General features: G+C 40.0%; 1 protein-coding gene across 5 annotated transcripts in view; it reads left to right on the top strand.

Annotated features, from left to right (window-relative positions):
- Positions 1–17,301, top strand: part of BEND6 (BEN domain containing 6) — a 29,256-nt gene extending 11,955 nt beyond the window's left edge. For 2 of the 5 annotated variants that reach the window (XM_049819536.1, XM_049819535.1), the window contains exons 3-10: positions 16–252; positions 359–504; positions 1,018–1,116; positions 1,473–1,650; positions 8,440–8,657; positions 9,987–10,179; positions 12,627–12,765; positions 15,285–17,301. In XM_049819536.1, the coding sequence (XP_049675493.1) occupies positions 57–252; positions 359–504; positions 1,018–1,116; positions 1,473–1,650; positions 8,440–8,657; positions 9,987–10,179; positions 12,627–12,765; positions 15,285–15,549 (1,434 nt within the window). In that variant the 5' untranslated portion in view covers positions 16–56 and the 3' untranslated portion in view covers positions 15,550–17,301. Of the gene's footprint in view, positions 1–15; positions 253–358; positions 505–1,017; positions 1,117–1,472; positions 1,651–8,439; positions 8,658–9,986; positions 10,275–12,626; positions 12,766–15,284 lie in introns of those variants that run through there. The other 3 variants (XM_049819537.1, XR_007508396.1, XM_049819538.1) reach the window with 3 other exon arrangements.
- The last annotated feature ends 408 nt before the right edge of the window (positions 17,302–17,709 follow it).

The raw sequence follows: 17,709 nt of genomic DNA, 5'->3' as shown, positions 1-17,709 counted from the left end.
ATTTTTCCTATGAAGTCCTGCAGGCAGTGTCTGTGTGACAAGACAACCACTTAAAAATGAAAAAATTCACACTGTTTGATTTTGTAAATGATAATTCACTGCAAATTGGAGAGACTTCATGGATACAGGACCTTCCCAGTGATGACAGTGAACTAGAAAGACTTCTGAAACCAAATGAGCACGTGCTAGTAAACTGGCCTGTGGGAAAAAGAAAGACAGAAAAACACCTGGTGAAAATTGTGTACATGAGTGGTGAGTGCAGTTCCAGAGCATTTGTCTGATATGAAATTTTAATCTAGTTTTAAGGTATTGCTACCTGTTTTTCTGTGCTTTGGCCTTTTTTTTCCATCACTTCAAGACGACCCCCAAGAGCTGGTGCAAATGATGCAAAAGATATTACGAGCAGATGAAATTACAAAAATACAAGTCCTTGGAAAAGGCAAGAGGAAGAGGATAGAAATGATATTCTCAGAAAGTGAGGACAGTGACCTGGATAAAGAACAGGTGAGTTTCTCTCTTTACATGCCTGATATTGGTAGGTCCAAAATGGAATGAAACAGACTGTAACTATTGATTCTTCACACTATAATACACAAAATATGTATAAGAAAGGTAGGAATACCTTTACTATTCTTCACATGGTACCTCAGCACAATAACCTGTTAGAATAATTAGGCCAATAGATTTTGTCCTTTGCTATTTAAAGAGAAAAGTGTTATTCAAGACTTGGATGCTCTGTAGCTACATTACATTTTCTCCCATAAGACAGAAATCTGACCACTGCCTAAGAAAGGGAAGGAACCAGGTTTTCTGAGCTTTGCATTGTGCTGAGATCTGTAGTGACAAAATGTAGGGAAAGAAAACATAAATCTTAACAAAAAGTTACAAACATATTTTGCAAAAATACTAACCAAGAATGTCAAGCGCACAGTGAATAAAAGTTTATGGTGTACTATGAGATACTGTAATGAAAGGCTTTATAGGAATGGAAAGGCACTATTATGCTCTTGTTTACAGGGGAAGATGATGAAGCATATAAAAAGAAATAAATCATTGCAGGCATCTGCTCCTGCCAACATCCTGAGTCAACTTGAAACATCTTTAATTAACAAACAGGTAAACATCTCATCTTCAGCAATTTTAATGTATTAAGCAAAAGCAAACTGAAATGTATTTGTTTAGGGAAGCATGACTTTTTTTTTAGTGAAGTTAACAGTTCTAAAAGACATTACCTTAGAAAATCAGTGAATGGAGAACAGAGAGAAGTACCTAACAGTTACGTATTACACTGACATTCATTTTTAACTTCAATAGGAATGGTAACAGCTATTATTAAAATGCACTGACTGTTTATACATTCTGTGTACAAAGAGAATATTCTGATTTAGCCAGATATTTTCATGTTAGTTTTAATGCTTTAATTTTATGTTGTTGTTGCTCTAGATAGCACGGTGGTTTGGGTTTTTTTTCAGAGAGAACCGTATTCAGGAAGCAACTTTCTGTACAGTGAAAGTAGCAGTGATGATGAAGAGCCTTTATTTCAACTATCCAAGGTAGAACTGTGTGCCAAAATAAAAAGTCTCAAGAGGAAGCTGAAAGACACCATGAGAGAAAACTGCCGCCTAAGGCAGTCCCTGGTGATGCTTCAAGGTAAAGTCAGGGGAAGTATTTTGATGAAGAGGAAAGCCTGAAGGTCATGAAAAGCTTGATTTATAAGAGCCCATTTGAATGGGTATTATGAATGCCTAAGCACCTGACACGATCAAGGCCTACCATTAGCATCAAAGTCTTTGATACATGGCAACATTTAATTCCATCAGCACTTAGAAAAAACTGTCTTACGTGGAGGTCAAGCAATTGTAGAGTTAGAAATAGAAAAATCTGTCTAAATCCTGTCAGTTGTTCCCAAGAGAACCTTTCTGTATGCTGTGTATAACCATCGTCTAAACTCAAATACTCACCAGTCCAACTAACCTTATTTATTAGCAGTCTCTCTTGATCTACTGAAATGTCATTTATTCTGGAATTATTTCATTTCTAATTACTTTGGTAATTCCTCAGTATTGATAATCTGAGTTAGTTCCAGGTGCAGCAAATTTAGTCCTTTCAGAGGTGAACCGTTTTCTTCTTTTATAAATGAATCCTTCATCATTTTGCGATCATCTCTGAAGCCCCTCTTACTTGTCCCTGTCCATTACTCTGATGCAGCCAAGACTGAATCCAAAATATTAAACGATTAGTGAATGAATAAGGTTTAAAGAGGATTTGCTCCTTCCCTTGCCAGCTACATCATACCATCCCTAGACAGCTGTTGTGGTTTAAGCCCAAACAGCAACTAGGCACCACATAGCTGCTTACTTACTCCCTCACCTCACAGTGGGATGGGGAGGAGAATCAGAAAAAAAAAGGTAAAACTCATGGGTTGAGATTAGAATGATTTAGTAACTAAAGTAAAATAAAATGTAATACTAGCAATAAGAATAATAAAATACTATAATAATAATACTCATGAAAAATAATAAAATAAAATAAAACCCAAGAAAAAGACAAGTGTTGCACAATGCAATTGCTCACCACCTGCTGACCAATGCCCGAGCAGTGATCTGCCACCTCCTGGCCAACTCCCCCCACTTTATAGACTGAGCATGACATTCTATGGTATGGAATATCCCTTTGGCTAGTTTGGGTCCAGTGTCCTGGCCTTGCTCCCTCCCAGCTTCGTGTACACCTGCTTGTTGGCAGAACATGGGAAACCAAAAAATCCTTAACTTAGGATAAGCGCTACTTAGCAACAACTAAAACATCAGTATGTTATCAACATTATTCTTATACTAAATCCAAAACACACCGTACCAGCTACTAAGAAGAAAATTAACTCTATCACAGCCAAAACCAGGACAATATCTGCCCTTATTCTATACCATTTACATCATGCCCAGATCCCGTGCTTCCCAATACATTACCATTTAATCACCACCACTTTTCCTGTCTTTTAATGTATACACACACATATCATTCCCACAGTCTATAGGCCATCTCTTTCAAATGCCCGTTGAGTTCATTCAGTCTATGACTTTGGGCTCCATCCGTCATAATAGTCTGTCTGGGCAGGAGGGATGGTGTAAAGTCCTCTCAGCCGGCAGAACAGGATCGGGCACTGGTGTGGTGTGGCGGGTAGGTGACATTGGGCACAGCAGGAGGATGATGTGTAGTGTTGGATTGTTGCATGCTGAAGTCAGTCCCAGTTCTATCATCACTGTGCTTCGCTCGGTTTTATCAAAGTTCATTCTTCCTTAATCTGAGTGATTCTTACTGTAATACCATTGACGTAGCGTGTAACAATTATAATAATGATGACATACAGTGGCAGGATTATATAGCAATCAAGATTACACAATTTAATCTATTGGCTATTCTCACCAAAATCAAATTGCCTTGTGGCACACATCAGATTTCCCCATCCTTCCACATCACCCACCGAGACTACCCAGGTCCTTGAGCAAAAAGCATTCCCACAAATGGGTTTGCCTTTGCCTGAGGCAGGAGTAATGCAGACCTGTTTAATTTGTTCAAAGGCTTGTTGTTGTTCAGGGCCCCATTTAAAATCATTCTTCTTAAGAGTCACTTGATAGAGAGGGCTTACAATCAGACTCTAATCTGGAATATGCATTCTCCAAAAACCCACAATGCCTAAGAAAGCTTCCATTTCCTTTTTACTAGTCAGTGGGGACATAGCTGCTATTTAGTTAACCACATCCATTGGGATGTGACAACATCCATCTTGCCATTTTGTTCCTAAAAACTGGATCTCTTGTGCAGGTCCCTTGACCTTGCTTTGTTTTATGGCAAAACAGCTTTCGGAAGAATTTGGATTATTTTCTTCCCTTTCTCAAAAACTTCTGCTGTGTTGCCCCATATGATGATGTCATCAATGTATTGTAGGTGTTCCAGAGCTTCAACCTTTTCCAGTGCATTCTGGATTAGTCCATGGCAAATGGGTCTGTGTTTCCACCCTGGGGCAGTCGATTCCAAGTGTACTGGACACCCCTCCAAGTAAAAGCAAACTGCGGCCAGCACTCTGCTGCCAAAGGGATTGAGAAAAACGCATTAGCAGTATCAACTGTGATGTACCACTTGGTTGCCTTTGACTCCAATTCATATTGAAGTTCTAACATGTCCGGCACGGCAGCACTCAGTAGTGGTGTAACTTCATTCAGGCCACAATAGTCAACTGTTAGTCTCCACTCTCCGTTAGGCTTTCACACTGGCCATATGGGGCAGTTAAAAGGTGAACGAGTCCTACTTATCACCCCTTGGCTCTCCAGTTGACAAATCAGCCTGTGGATGAGAATCGGGGAGTCTTGGTTGGTGCGATATTGCTGCCAGTGCACCACTGTGATAGCAATTGGCACTTGTTCTTCAACCCTCAGCAACCCCACAACAGAAAGCTCCTCTGAGAGACCAGACAAGGTGGACAGCTGTTTGATTTCCTCCGTCTCCAAGGCAGCTATACCTTTTGGGTCCTCAAAATACTCTGTCTTGAGATAATCTATGCCAAGGATGCACGGGGCCTCTGGGCCAGTCACAATGGGGTGTTTTTACCACTCATTCCCAGTTAGGCTTATTTCAGCCTCCAACACAGTTAGCTGTTAGGATCCCCATGTCACACCAGAAATACAGATGGGTTCTACCCCTTTATAACTTGATGGTACTAGGGTACACTGTGCACCGGTGTCGTCTAGAGCCTTATACTCCTGTGGGTCTGATGTGCCAGGCCATCAGATCCACACAGTCCAGTAAACCCAGTTGTCCCTCTCCTCCACTTGGCTGGAAGCAGGGCCCCTTTAGTCTTGGTCATAGGATTCTCCACTCACCTTTTGTAAAAATAGATTAGAATTCCTTCTTGTAGTATCAGGAGTAAGATCAGCCCTTTCACTGTGTCTAGCACACTGCTCACACTGCCCACTGGAGACTGGAGCAGCAATTTTCCTGGAAGAACCGTCATCTGTGATTGTTTTTCCTTGCAATTCACATACCTGTGCATCTAGGACCTGTTGCGGAGGATCCACAGGGGAAATCACGCACAGACCAATATGATCAAGTGAAGTCCCTTTACTACAACGTTTAACACAGTTATATACCTTATGTGCTTGTGCACGCGCCTTATACAATACTCTAATTGGTACAATACCCTGTTTCACGTGACACTATCTTATTCTCTATTGGCTGTGCGGGCTTCTTCACGAGGTGTCCAGCAGTTACTTATCTCATTCTTCGGCATCCAGGAGTTGTTTGTCAGGCTCTTCTTATCTTCCTTTTTCCCAGCGCACAAGGACACAATGTCCTTGTCTGCTCTGGCACTTTTGTAAACTTATGCTTCGTTCCCACCGAACGGCTGGATTGCTCACATGCCTTCGCCCAGCCAAAAATCCTCAACAAGGACCAAGGTAAGTTTTCCATCCCACTTCATCAAATCCTCTCTGTGTTCATGCAGATAAGACCACAGGGTACCCACAGGTCTATCTCCTCTCTCTTGAGCAGAGTGACACTTATTCCTGATAGGTGAGATATTGGTCCATACAGGTGGGAGGCAGAACTTATCCTCACATTGCTGGAACTCTCGGGACAGTTTTTTGGCTAATATGTCTGGCAGTTTCTCCACAGCAGAGATGAGGGAGGAAGAGACACTTTCTTCATATTGCCAGAGTCATCCAGCCAATTCATCCATTGTTGGTCCCTCTTCATCTTTCCAGTCCATTACTGCCAATCAGTTGGCATATGACGATGGTGTGTGCTCTGTGTAAACTTCGCCACGTGGGTTGCGTGCAGTGGACTTCATCTGGATCTGTGGGTAGCTGTGCCTTGTCTGGGTCATAATAAGCCATCTCCCACACAGCTAATTCCCTCAGGTACTGGATATCTTTCTTCATGGTAATCCACTTGCTTGGATGATCTACAACATCTTCCTTGAAGGGATTAATTTCCCTCATGCCTGACAGAATTTGCCTTCAGAAGCTGAGGGCTTCTGTCTTTTTTTCAATAGCTTTGTCAATGCCCCTTTCCCTGGAAAGGGATCCCAGCTGCTTGGCTTCCCTACCCTCTAATTCCAAGCCACTGGCTCCGTTATCCCACCATCAGAGCAGCCAGGTGATAATGTGCTTGCCTTGACGATGGCTAAAATCTTTTTGCATATTCTGCAGCTCACTCAGGGATAGAGATCAGGTGATTCCCTCTGGTTCTGCCTCTTCTGTTCTTGTGATGACTCTGGTTCATCTTCATCCCCCTCACTATGTGAACTGATTTTTTTATATTTCTTCTTCTGTATAGGGGCAACTGATACTGGTACTGGTTGATTCTCTGGTTCAGCTGCATCACCCATCACCGGGGTTTGAGTAGCCACAGTGTCTGCCACCAGCGTCTGAGTAGCAGCAGTACCTGTCACGGGGGTTGATCTCTGGGTGATATTTCTAAATAGTTGTTTAACCCTAAACAGGACCTGAACCACATTCAGGAACATGCTGGTTCCTAGCAATAGGACCATGCTGGTTTCAACATCCCAAGGATATTAAAAATTTGGAAAATTCTCAAATGCTATTGTAGTTAGCTTGGCGGAGAAGGGGAAGATGTGCAAAGATGTCTCCCCCATAGATTGGCTCCCTGAGAAAAGGTAAAAAGTGTAATTATTAACAATTTCCACTAGATGGCTCCTGAAGTACAGAGGTGACGACAATGCTGAGTACAAATACCGGATTAGTGCAATGACTGATAAAATAATTTTATCAGTGTTGCATAGTACAGCAAAGCAAAAACCTTGATCCACTTCACCTTATGGGTGATAAGCAGTAGCACAGGGACTGTATATGGCAAGTGAGGTGATACATAACACAACTCTTAAGAACAAGCACTATGACTCTAAAAGCCAATAAATCAACATTGTGACTAGCAGCTATTAAACTAATATAATGAATGCTTATAACAAATTTGTTTTAACACGCTCTGGTTAGATCTGTCATTATCTCAACCCTTTGAGTGCCATGCTGGGTGCCAGAAAAGGACTGTAATGGCTTAAGCCCAGCTGGGAACTAGGCACCACACAGCCACTTGCTTACTCCCCTCCTTGCAGTGAGATGGGGAGGAGAATAAGAAAAAAAAAAAAAAGTAAAAGTCCTGGGTTGAGATAAGAACGATTTAATAACTAAAGTAAAATAAAATGTAATACTAACAACAACAATAATAAAATATAGTAATAATAATAATAATTGTAATGAAAAAGAGTAAAATAAAATAATAATTTTTTTTAAAAAAAAAAAACACCCACCCAAAAACCCAAGAAAAAGTCAAGTGATGCACAGTGCAATTGCTGACCACGATTGATGCCTGAGCAGTGATTTGTGCCTCCTGGCTAACTCCCCCCAGTTTACAGACTGAGCATGACATTCTATGGTATGGAATATCCCTTTGGCTAGTTCAGGTCAGCATGCTCCCTCCCAGCTTCTTGTGCACCTCCTCGCTTGCAGAATATGGGAAGTTGAAAAATCCTTAACTTAGGATAAGTGTTACTTAGCAACAACTAAAACATCAGTCTGTGATTAACATTATTCTCACATGAAATCCAAAACACACTGTACCAGCTGCTAAGAAGAAAATTAACTCTATCCCATCTGAAACCAGGACAACAGCCTCATATCTCTTTATTTTTTTTATTGTCGTTATGATTTTGCAAGTGCTTATCAGTTTCATTGCCCACCTGATTCCATTCCATGTTATTCATCTTGGTTTGAATCATTCATCTCCACCATTTTGAATATTATTTTTAAACATTTACTTAGTGTCTGACAAAATTTCTTTACACATTTAGGTCCATTTGCCTTGCATCTTAAGCACTTTTATTAGTCTTTTACAATATTTTCTATAATTTAGTGACTCTGTATCTTGCTGATTCTTCATCCCTTGCATCTTTTTGCTCTGAATTGGTTCTTCTTAATGGACTCAATAAAAGTTTATATTTGAAAATAAATATTACTTGGAGAAAAGTAATGTAACTTCTTTGAAGCAAAAAAAAAAAATCGGACATAACATTACTTAGCCCATATTCAATGGCTTTACAGACTTGTAGAGATTTTGAGACTGCAAAAACAAAAAAGAGAAATAGCCTGCATAGTGCCATGATTGATGTAAACTAATGGTTCCTCTTAGTCTTGCAGAGAACTGATCTATCCTATTCTAGAAACAGAGCCCAGATCTTCATGGGTGGGGACAGCTGAATGGCAGGAAAACATCTGGGAGAATAGGAAAAAAGTATGTTAAAGTATATTTGCTGACTACTTTGACTCTTTTGCATCATGACACAAATCTAATTGCAAAAATATATATGCTTATGTAATTAGAGTCCGAAAGCTTTAATTATTATTTTACCCCTCACTTTCCATTTGATTTCAGTGTTGCCGCAGGCAGTCACCCATTTTGAGGAACTGGTAGGGATGGCTGAAGCACTGCTCAAAGGGGGAGTGACATCATCTACGTCCAGTCTGCACTCACATGCTGTTTGGAAAGCATCTAACAATCCAATAGCAGATTCATATGCAGTTATGCATAGTAACTCCAGCTCACCAATAACTTTGAATGTGGAAGATGAGGAGCAACAGACCGAAAAACAGGTCAGTTAACAGGCAATTTTAGGCATAAAAATTAAAGCTTTATACAATACAAACTTCACTGTTATAGTATAACGAATGTAAAAAATAAGCATCAGTAAAAATCATTTTATCAGCATTCAGCTGATGATGTGACTTGTGCAGAAGGCTCTTTTCATGACAAACACTAGACTTAATTTAGTGTGCTGGTACACTCTCAAACTTGCTTTGATTTTGGTGGCTTTGCACCTCTATGACTAAGGGCAGAATGTAGATACGTGAAGAAAATACTGAGGTCTAGGAATAACTTCCAGCCTAATGTTTTGGATGCCAAGGGGGAATGGTAGTATTTCAGAGATCATCTTAGAAAAATACCATCAGTCTGTTTAAACTGTTAATGAGTAAATGGAGAAAGGTATGTTTCTGCTCTTGTTCCAGACACTGGCCAGCAGTTAAGTAGAAATACATATATATAGATACTGAGTAAAGATGCTCCCCTATTATCTGTAATTATAACAGAGCACAATTGAGAAATCTGAGGCACAGAGGTTGTACATGAAAAATGTAAAGACACAACCAGAAGAATATTTCAGCTTCTGCATTCACAATTTACATATACATGCTTATGCACTGAGTCATGCCGGTCAGTGGAAACCATTCTCGTGTGTTGTCACGGGGTCCTAAAACCCAAAGAAATATATTAAGAATTATCAAGGTATGATGTTTTGACTGAATATTGCAATACACAAAATTTGACCTAACATCCCCAAAACAATAGAAAGACCTAATTTTCTAAGCAACCTAGCCTCACTTAATAGAGGTAGCTCAAAATTACCCATTAGGAGAGTTCAAATACTCAGGCTGTATAACTGCTGTGTGTAGAAGTCACTCTTACAACCCACGACCAGATGTCACAGTTCTTAAGGCATGTCTGCTCAGAGGCAGGACTATTAGCTTGGGCATAGTGTCATGCTCCCAAGGCTGTACAAAATTCAGGCCAGAACTGGACCACAGCCAGCCTGCATGGAGTGCAAGCAGAAGGATTTAGATATGTCTGAACAGGTCCTGTCTCCACTAGTGAGTAATAAGGATTGCGCAGTGAAGTGTTTGCTAGGATGAAAGGGGTCCTTAGTCTGCCCCACACTTGCTTCTGAAAAAAATCAACCCGTGTGTATAGTTCCAAGTGTTGAGTGGTATGCAAGTTTAGCATTGATCTCAAGCACGCAGTTTTCAGAGATTACTTTTGAAATTGTGATTTAAAAAAAGAAAATTAAAATATATTTCAGAGGTAATGCTATATAATATTTCTAGAGAACGTCAATAGTTATGCTTATGACCAATTTTGTTTTCCAGTTCAAGATCGAAAAGTGGCAGATTGCACTTTGTAACAAGAGCAAACCTCAAAAGTTTATAAATGACTTGATGCAAGCACTTTATACGCATGAATACATGGCTACGCACAGCCTGACAGGTGCAAAGTCCTCCTCTTCAAAGGATAAAGCGGCAAAACCAGCTATGAATCAGAATGAAGTTCAGGAAATCATAGGTGATGACTTGTTATCATTGCTCACTGTGGCAGTCACTTGACAGAGGGCTTTCTCTGAGGGAGGGGCTGTAATGCTTAACAGCTGGTCTACTCAGGTGATGTGCTGTTTTGTATTTCCTTCTTTGGCTACATGCTTTTTTAAACCATCTGTTACAAATACTGTCAGTGAAATGCTCAATAGTAGTATTTCTATTGTGTGAATTTTGTTGGTTTTATTTAAGTGGCTACTCAGGCACAGTGAGCCTTTGAAAGGTTAATCTACAACAGTCAGACTTGGAGCATGATGATAATGGATAAGGGAAAGCAAAGAGAGGACACACTTGGATCAAATTTAAAATTGTGTCTGCTATATTCTTAAGTTAATGAATGTTATGAATTCTGACATTTTAAATAGCGCTGGAGGCAAAATGAGACAGTAAGTATAGAAGACAAGAATAGTGATCAGAGAAACAAACAAAATTTGTTTTATGCTGAGGTTTAAGGCAGAAGATGTTTGGTGCATAGGAAGGAGAATCATATCAGATGGAAGTAGCAGTTTTAAAGAAAGCAGTATTTTGTGAGCACATGAAGTCTGATTTTTATTGGATTCACACCTATAGCTTAATGCTTGAACAGCTGTCCTGGTTGTGGCTGGGATAGAGTTAATTGTCTTCTTAGTAGCTGGTACAGTGTGTTTTGTTTTTAGTATAAGAATAATGTTGATAACACACTGATGTTGTAGTTGTTGCTAAGTAGCGCTTATCCTAAGTTAAGGATTTTTTGGTTTCCCATGTTCTGCCAACAAGCAGGTGTACAAGAAGCTGGGAGGGAGCATGGCCAGGACAGCAGACCCAAACTAGCCAAAGGGATATTCCACCATCATTCCATCATTCCAATCAAATATCATGCTCAGTCTATAAACTGTGGGGAGTTGGCCAGGAGGGGCAGATCACTGCTCAGGCATTGGTCAGCAGGTGGTGAGCAATGGCATTGTGCATCACTTGTCTATTTCTTGGGGTTTGTTTTTCTCTTTTTTTTTTTTTATTACAATTATTATTATTATATTTTATTATTATTTATTATATTTTATTTTACTTTAGTTATTAAATTGTTCTTATCTCAACCCATGAGTTTTACTTTTTTCCAATTCTCCTCCCCATCCCACTGGGGGTGGGGGGAGTGAGTGAGCAGCTGCATGGTGCTTAGTTGCTGGCCGGGGTTAAACCATAACAACAACATAGCCAAAATTCCTGTACTAGAATCCTTCCCCATTGCCATTCCCTTGGACTTCCCCAGTTCTCTCGGTTCCCTTCCCAGCTTAGCTCCATTTTCTGTACCTTGGTCCAGTTTTGTTGAAGTTGGCTAGCAGTTTCAAAAGTTCTCAGTTGCAGAAATCTCTTTTCCTTAAGAACCTAGCTGGAGAAAAAGGCCCAAAGTCAAGAGGGAGAAACGGGAAGAGTGTGTTAACATGGTGAAAATATATTTAGAGGTGGTAAGATGAGACCATTTCAGAATGATGTATGAGAAAAATTAAAAAGATTTCATGGGATGAGAAGAACGGTTGGACTCCATGATCTTAATGGTCTTTTCCAACCTAAGTGATTCTATGATTCTATGAGCTACTAGTGACTTTTGTAAAGGTGGATTCTAGAGAAGGGTCTAGGCAAAACTGAAAAGGAAAGCAGAGAAGATAATCAGGACATTGAATACAGCATGCCACAGAGAATTCAGTGATAAAGGGGAGCCTATAAAGAAGTCAGAGAAGTCAAAGAAATCTGTTAAAGGAAATGGGAACACTCCTGAATTCAAATACAAAAGTCTCAACATTATACAAGAGAAAAAGAAAAATAAGAAGGAAGCCTGGGAGTTCTAGGACTGTAGAAAATGAGTTAGTAGATCAGATTAAAGAAGATAGAAACTGTAAGACTTCAAAATGGAATTAAAGGGATGAAAAATCAAGAGAAGGGAAGATGATGAAGAAGAGGGGAGCAGGAATCATATTCCTGTTGTTGAGTCCTGTTAGTATTGCAGTCAAAAAGGTTAGTCAAGCAAAGCAGAAGGGAAATTTTTAGGGAAAGAGACATCATCTGCAAATGAATATTAATGAACAAAAACTGTAAGATTCAGAGGCAAAAGGACTGACGAGAATAAGAAAAGGACTCTCTGATCAAGAAGAGAACGAAGGGAGAGAGGATGAGCAAACACAAATCACTCACTTCAGGAAGCCCTTGTGGCCCTGGAATTCCCTTTGAGTCTGCGAAGAGCAAGCACAACAATATGGAAGGCACAGAGAAAAGCAAGAGCTGGCACATGCAAAATCAGTGAAGTAGTGTTTGAAGATAGCAAAATAACTAGAGCTGAAGCTGAAGTAGCTGGAAATTTCAAAGATGCAAGAAATGCATTTTTAAATCACACATCTGTTGTTTACCTGATTTGGAGGCCTCATATATTGTTTCTTTATTTTGCAGGAATCACAAAACAATTGTTTCCAAACACAGATGATGCTTTAATTAGGCGAATGATGGGACAAAAACTGAACAATTGCACCAAGAAGCCGATTTTAAGCAAAGATCTTAACTCAGGTGCTTTTCAGAAGCATAGCTTTTGGTAAGTCTTAAAAAAATTGTAGCCTGCAATGTGTAATTCCATATCTTACGCTGTGGTAACAAAATCTAAAAGCAATCTTAAAATTACCATGAAGATACATGTTATATATGCATTGCCAAGTAGGTAAGTATTTTCGTAACCTTGTATAAAAAGTACGTAGTAGAGAAGCAGCCCAGCTTAACATTACAGCACAAAAAAAGTTGTTCATTCTAGACAAAGCAGCACAAGGCTATTAAATTACAGGAAGAGAATACAGAAGTAAACACATGGAGTTACTTTGATCAATATGACTATTTTAGTTTTGGCATTATTTACTTTTCTTATTATTCTCTGTAGGCTCTCCAGGGCCCAGTCAATTCCATTTTCATGACACCTGTTGTGCCTCAATTAACCCACAAGTACAGATAAGGGAAATCACACCTCTTTTGTACCTACTGATAAAAGTACTGTAGGAGAGCTAAATTAGCAATCTTTTACTGCCAGAAGAGTCTAAATTATTGGGGCAGAGGAATTATTAAATAACATCTTGCTCATTATGGCCATTCTTACCTTGTGAACAAGACTAGTCTAAAAGTGTTCTCATCCCTATTGTTGGTGAAGTCAGCTATTTGCATAGTACTGTTTCCACATATACCCCAAATACCCAAATATGTACTCCATAAATACCACATATCACAGAATAGTTGACGTTGGGAGGGACCTCTGTAGATTGGCTAGTCCAACCCCCACTGCTCAAAACAGGGTCACCTAGACCAGCTTGCTCAGAGCCATGTACAGTTCGGTTGAGTATCTCCAAGGATGGAGACTCCACCACCTCTCTGAGCAACCTGTGCCAGTGCTCGATCACTCTCACAGTGAAAAAGTGTTTCCTGATGTTCAGATGACACCTCCTGTGTTTCAGTTTCTGCCCATTGCCTCTGCTTCTGCCACCGGGCACCACAGAGACCAGGCTGCATCTTCTTCACACCTTCCCATCGGATATTAATACACATAGATAAGATCTGCTTGAGCCTTCTTGAGCTTGCTCAGCCTCTCCTCAGGAACAGGATAAAAGATTAACAAGGAACAGGATAAGAGATTAAAATCAGTGAGACAGGGAGAATAGATTTGTCCTTACTTAGACTTTCCATACTGAAGTAATATTTTACTTCTTCCTAGTGCAGTTCTCTCATGCATGTTTTAAAATCTATATTTGCAACTGTAAGACACTTTATAACAAACAAACAAACAAAACCAACCCAAGATATTTGACTATGTTACAACACAATTGTTTGAAAAGTAGCAGTGCTTTGCTACCAAAATTCCTCCCTAAGCCACCTGGTAGTACTCCATGGACCACCAGTGGTCTATGAATTACTGCTTGAGAAATACTTAGATAGTATCTGTTGGAAGAATCCGTATACAAAGGTTTTCCCATCTGGAAACAATACAAATGCACCAGCCTGACTAAAATACAATTTGTTATGTTAATGCTTTTCTTCTAGAGATGAGAAGGCTCCATAAAACCAAGGTCCTCTGTATTTGTAACATACAGTGTGCATTGATTCACTGTAGTATTTTTCCTTGTCCTTGACACAAGTGGTAAAAATAACAGCATAGAAACACAAACTCTGTCTCTTTGAAAGTATTAAATCTTAAATATTTCATATTTTAAATCTTTTTTTTTTTTCATCAGATGAATCCATAAATTTTGCTAATTCCTGAGTCTTCTCATGTACAGACACAATATTCCTTGAAGCCTTGACAGGAGGATCTTGAGCTAGCACTATAACAATTCTGGGTTGTTTTTTAATACTGTCTATAGACTTTTAAATTTAAACTTGTTATCTTAAAGATATCTTTATGTCTGTTATTGACAAATGCTTATGTAAAATGCAGTCCAACATCCATTGAAACCAATGCAGATATTGCCTGCATAGTCTCTTGAATGGATGCTTATTAGAATGCATTTATAATGGATTCATTTTACATCTGTTCAGAATTTCCTTACTGTAAAAGCATTTAAGCACCTTGAAAATAATCAAGATAATGGTGGTGATTCCTTTAACTCAGACACGAGTTTTCTTTGAAGAAAACTAGGAGAATTTAAAAGTGCTCATAATCTCACTGTTACTCCTTCAGTTCACCTTCCAGCAATAAAGTACAGAGAGGGGTCAAGAGAAAAACCTGTTGTGCGGTACCTTTAGTAACAACTTACACACAAGTTACTAACTTTTAAAACTGGTGATACTGCAGTTTTGATCTCCTCCCTTGATGCTCTGCCTTCCTTGCCCACCTCTTCCACCTTTCCCCAGAATACAGTTACAATTCAAGAGAAAGAATTTGGAGTCAAATCCAACAAGACAGACAAGTCACCGTCTCAGATTCATAAGGCTGAGGTGAAACGAGGAAAAGGGGAATATGTCAGTGAAGAAAACTAGTTAACTAGTTAATAAACTCTGCTGGTTGGAAACTAAGAACAGTAGTAATTGCACATTTAATGTTAGTATCTCAAGCTTAGTTATAAATTGTCTCAACAGTGGTTCAACAGCTACTTCTCAGGGCATCATCTCTTCAGCTGTTCCTCTCAGTACACAAGACCAGCAGGATGATGATTCACTAGCTGCTAATGCACAAATTCAGCAAAGTGACAGCTGTCTGACTCTTTCACCTCCCACCCCACAAGGTCAGCAGGAGTGCTTCAAGCCCACTTCTAAGATGGAGTCTCATCTCATCAGAAGCTCACCAGTGGCCTCTCCCAACCAGGGTTGTGGACAGGATCTCAGGAATACAGACAAGGAATGACAGAAGGTATTTCATATCAATTCAAATTCTCAATGGAGATTAAGAAGAAGTATAAAATAAAAAAGACATAATATCTAAATGGGCCTAGCAACAGTGGACATATATACTGCAAGCAGAATAGAAGCCTGAGAACCATTTTCTCAAACAAATGAAAATCCCACAACCTAGAAAAAAAATGAAGTCATATTAGTATCTTTGGCTTTAAGATATTATTAAATATATGCATGTTATGCAGTAATTCAAAAAATGTAAACTTTTTCTGAAGAATATAAGTAGAGTTCCCCTTAGTTAGAAAAAATCATTATTTAAAGTAATACCAAAAGAATGTGTAAGAGGAACCTTAAGCCCCTTGATTTCACCTTGACAGCTGATGGAAAACTGCTTTACCAATCAGAGACAGCTATTGGATATTATTAATACAAAAAAGATATAGAGGTATGAAAAGAGAATAGAAAAATTTCTTAGTGAGATGAAGACTATGGCCAGCACAGAGTCAAGTGAGCAAAAAAAGAAGAAATAAAATGGATATTTAAGGATGCTGTTACCTTGGAAAGAAGAAAACATTCTTAGGGCAATGAAACTGCAGCTCTCAAGATGTCTGCAGGAAAGAAGCAGTTCATTTTTAACCTCTGGAAGTTGGAAAGGCAATGAAAGAAGCCATGTTCTCTCTTAGCTCAGGAAAGAGTTCTCCAGGATAGCCTGTTTGGTTTTGGAGGCCATAGCTTCTTTCATAGGCCTTCTGCTGCTGTTACTCTGCTGGTTTGGCAGCTCTCACTCTCTCTTCTTGCATGAACATCATGTCCATAGGATAAGGGTGCCTGATGCCTCCAGTCAGGAAATGGAGGACAGTCTCTTGGAAGTGATCAGTAAAGGGCAGAGATGCCAGCCTCTACTCCCTGTGTTTCGATTGTGGTATGCTACCTCTTGCTTAGAGAGAGGGTGGACATTCCTCATGGAACTGGGACCAGAAAAATCCCAGTAACTGGGCAGTTCCTCTTGAGATGTGACACCACTTGTCCCAGGGAGCATCTGGCAGTCACACACCCTGTAAATGCCTGAGGAGGAGGGAAGGTACTTTTTTTTCCTCACTGGCTGATACCAGCTTTACAGGATGCTGGTAGCATGGGAAGGAGAGAACACTTGGATTATAGCTTTCATGCTTGAGTGTCCTTCTCGCAGAACAGAGAGTACTAGCAGTTAAAACTATTTCATACATGGCAAACAAGGAACTAAGGAATCAAGATGAAAAAAACCCCAACATAAAGTTGAAGAAATCTAGCTTGATTTGAGGAGGATTTCTATAACTCAGGGGATCTGAGTTACAAAAATACATTAGAAATAGTGTTATGGTGAATGCTGGGCAAAAAATCTGAAGATAAGCTTAGCAGCCAAATACCTCTAAAGGGAAGTGCTGCAAACCTAACTGTACTAGAACAATGCACTAATAAAATGCACTGTGGAGAAGACTTCTGTGTGGGCTGGGATATGAATTAAGTGATCTGCTAGCCTTTTCCATCTCTCATGTTTATCAATTCCTTGTAGATAGAATCAGGATGAAACCAGGTATGAAATATGATGTAAGTTCTAGCTCATGTTCTTAACTACCATCTATAAAATGTAAAAGAAGGGTGTTTGCTATTATGTACATTTTGTATACGTAATTGTGTGTACAGCATATAAGAATGTATATAATCATATTTTTGAAGCAACTTTCTATCAAATAAAATGAAACATTACTACGTCTTAGTTCTATTTTATTGTCCTTACTGTCTTCTGGGCCTTTTCTGTTATGTTCACAGGAGATGGCATTAGGTGACACAAATTTTGTGTGCTGGGGGTGGGCGGGCCACACCTCATAAGGCCACACGGCCCCACCCCACACAGCCCCGCCCCTCCTTTGTGTGCTGGCGGCGGGGGCGGGGCCAGGACATACCTTACAAGGCCACACAGCCCCACCCCTCCTTTGTGAGCTGGGGGCCCGGACACCTATATAAGGCCACACTCGCCCACCCCTGGCTGATTGCAGACGCTGTCTCTGCTCCTGCACGGTCAAGGGAGGCAGCGGCTGCTGAGAGGGAGCGACGCACGACGTTGGTGGCTGTTGGTGGCAGCGTTTGGTTGCCATCCCTGCAGCCATGAGCCGGGACAGCGCGGGACCGG

The sequence above is a fragment of the Accipiter gentilis genome, chromosome 16, assembly GCF_929443795.1.
Source record: "Accipiter gentilis chromosome 16, bAccGen1.1, whole genome shotgun sequence".
Taxonomy (NCBI): Eukaryota; Metazoa; Chordata; class Aves; order Accipitriformes; family Accipitridae; genus Astur; species Astur gentilis.
This window is presented reverse-complemented; position numbering and strand designations above follow the sequence as displayed.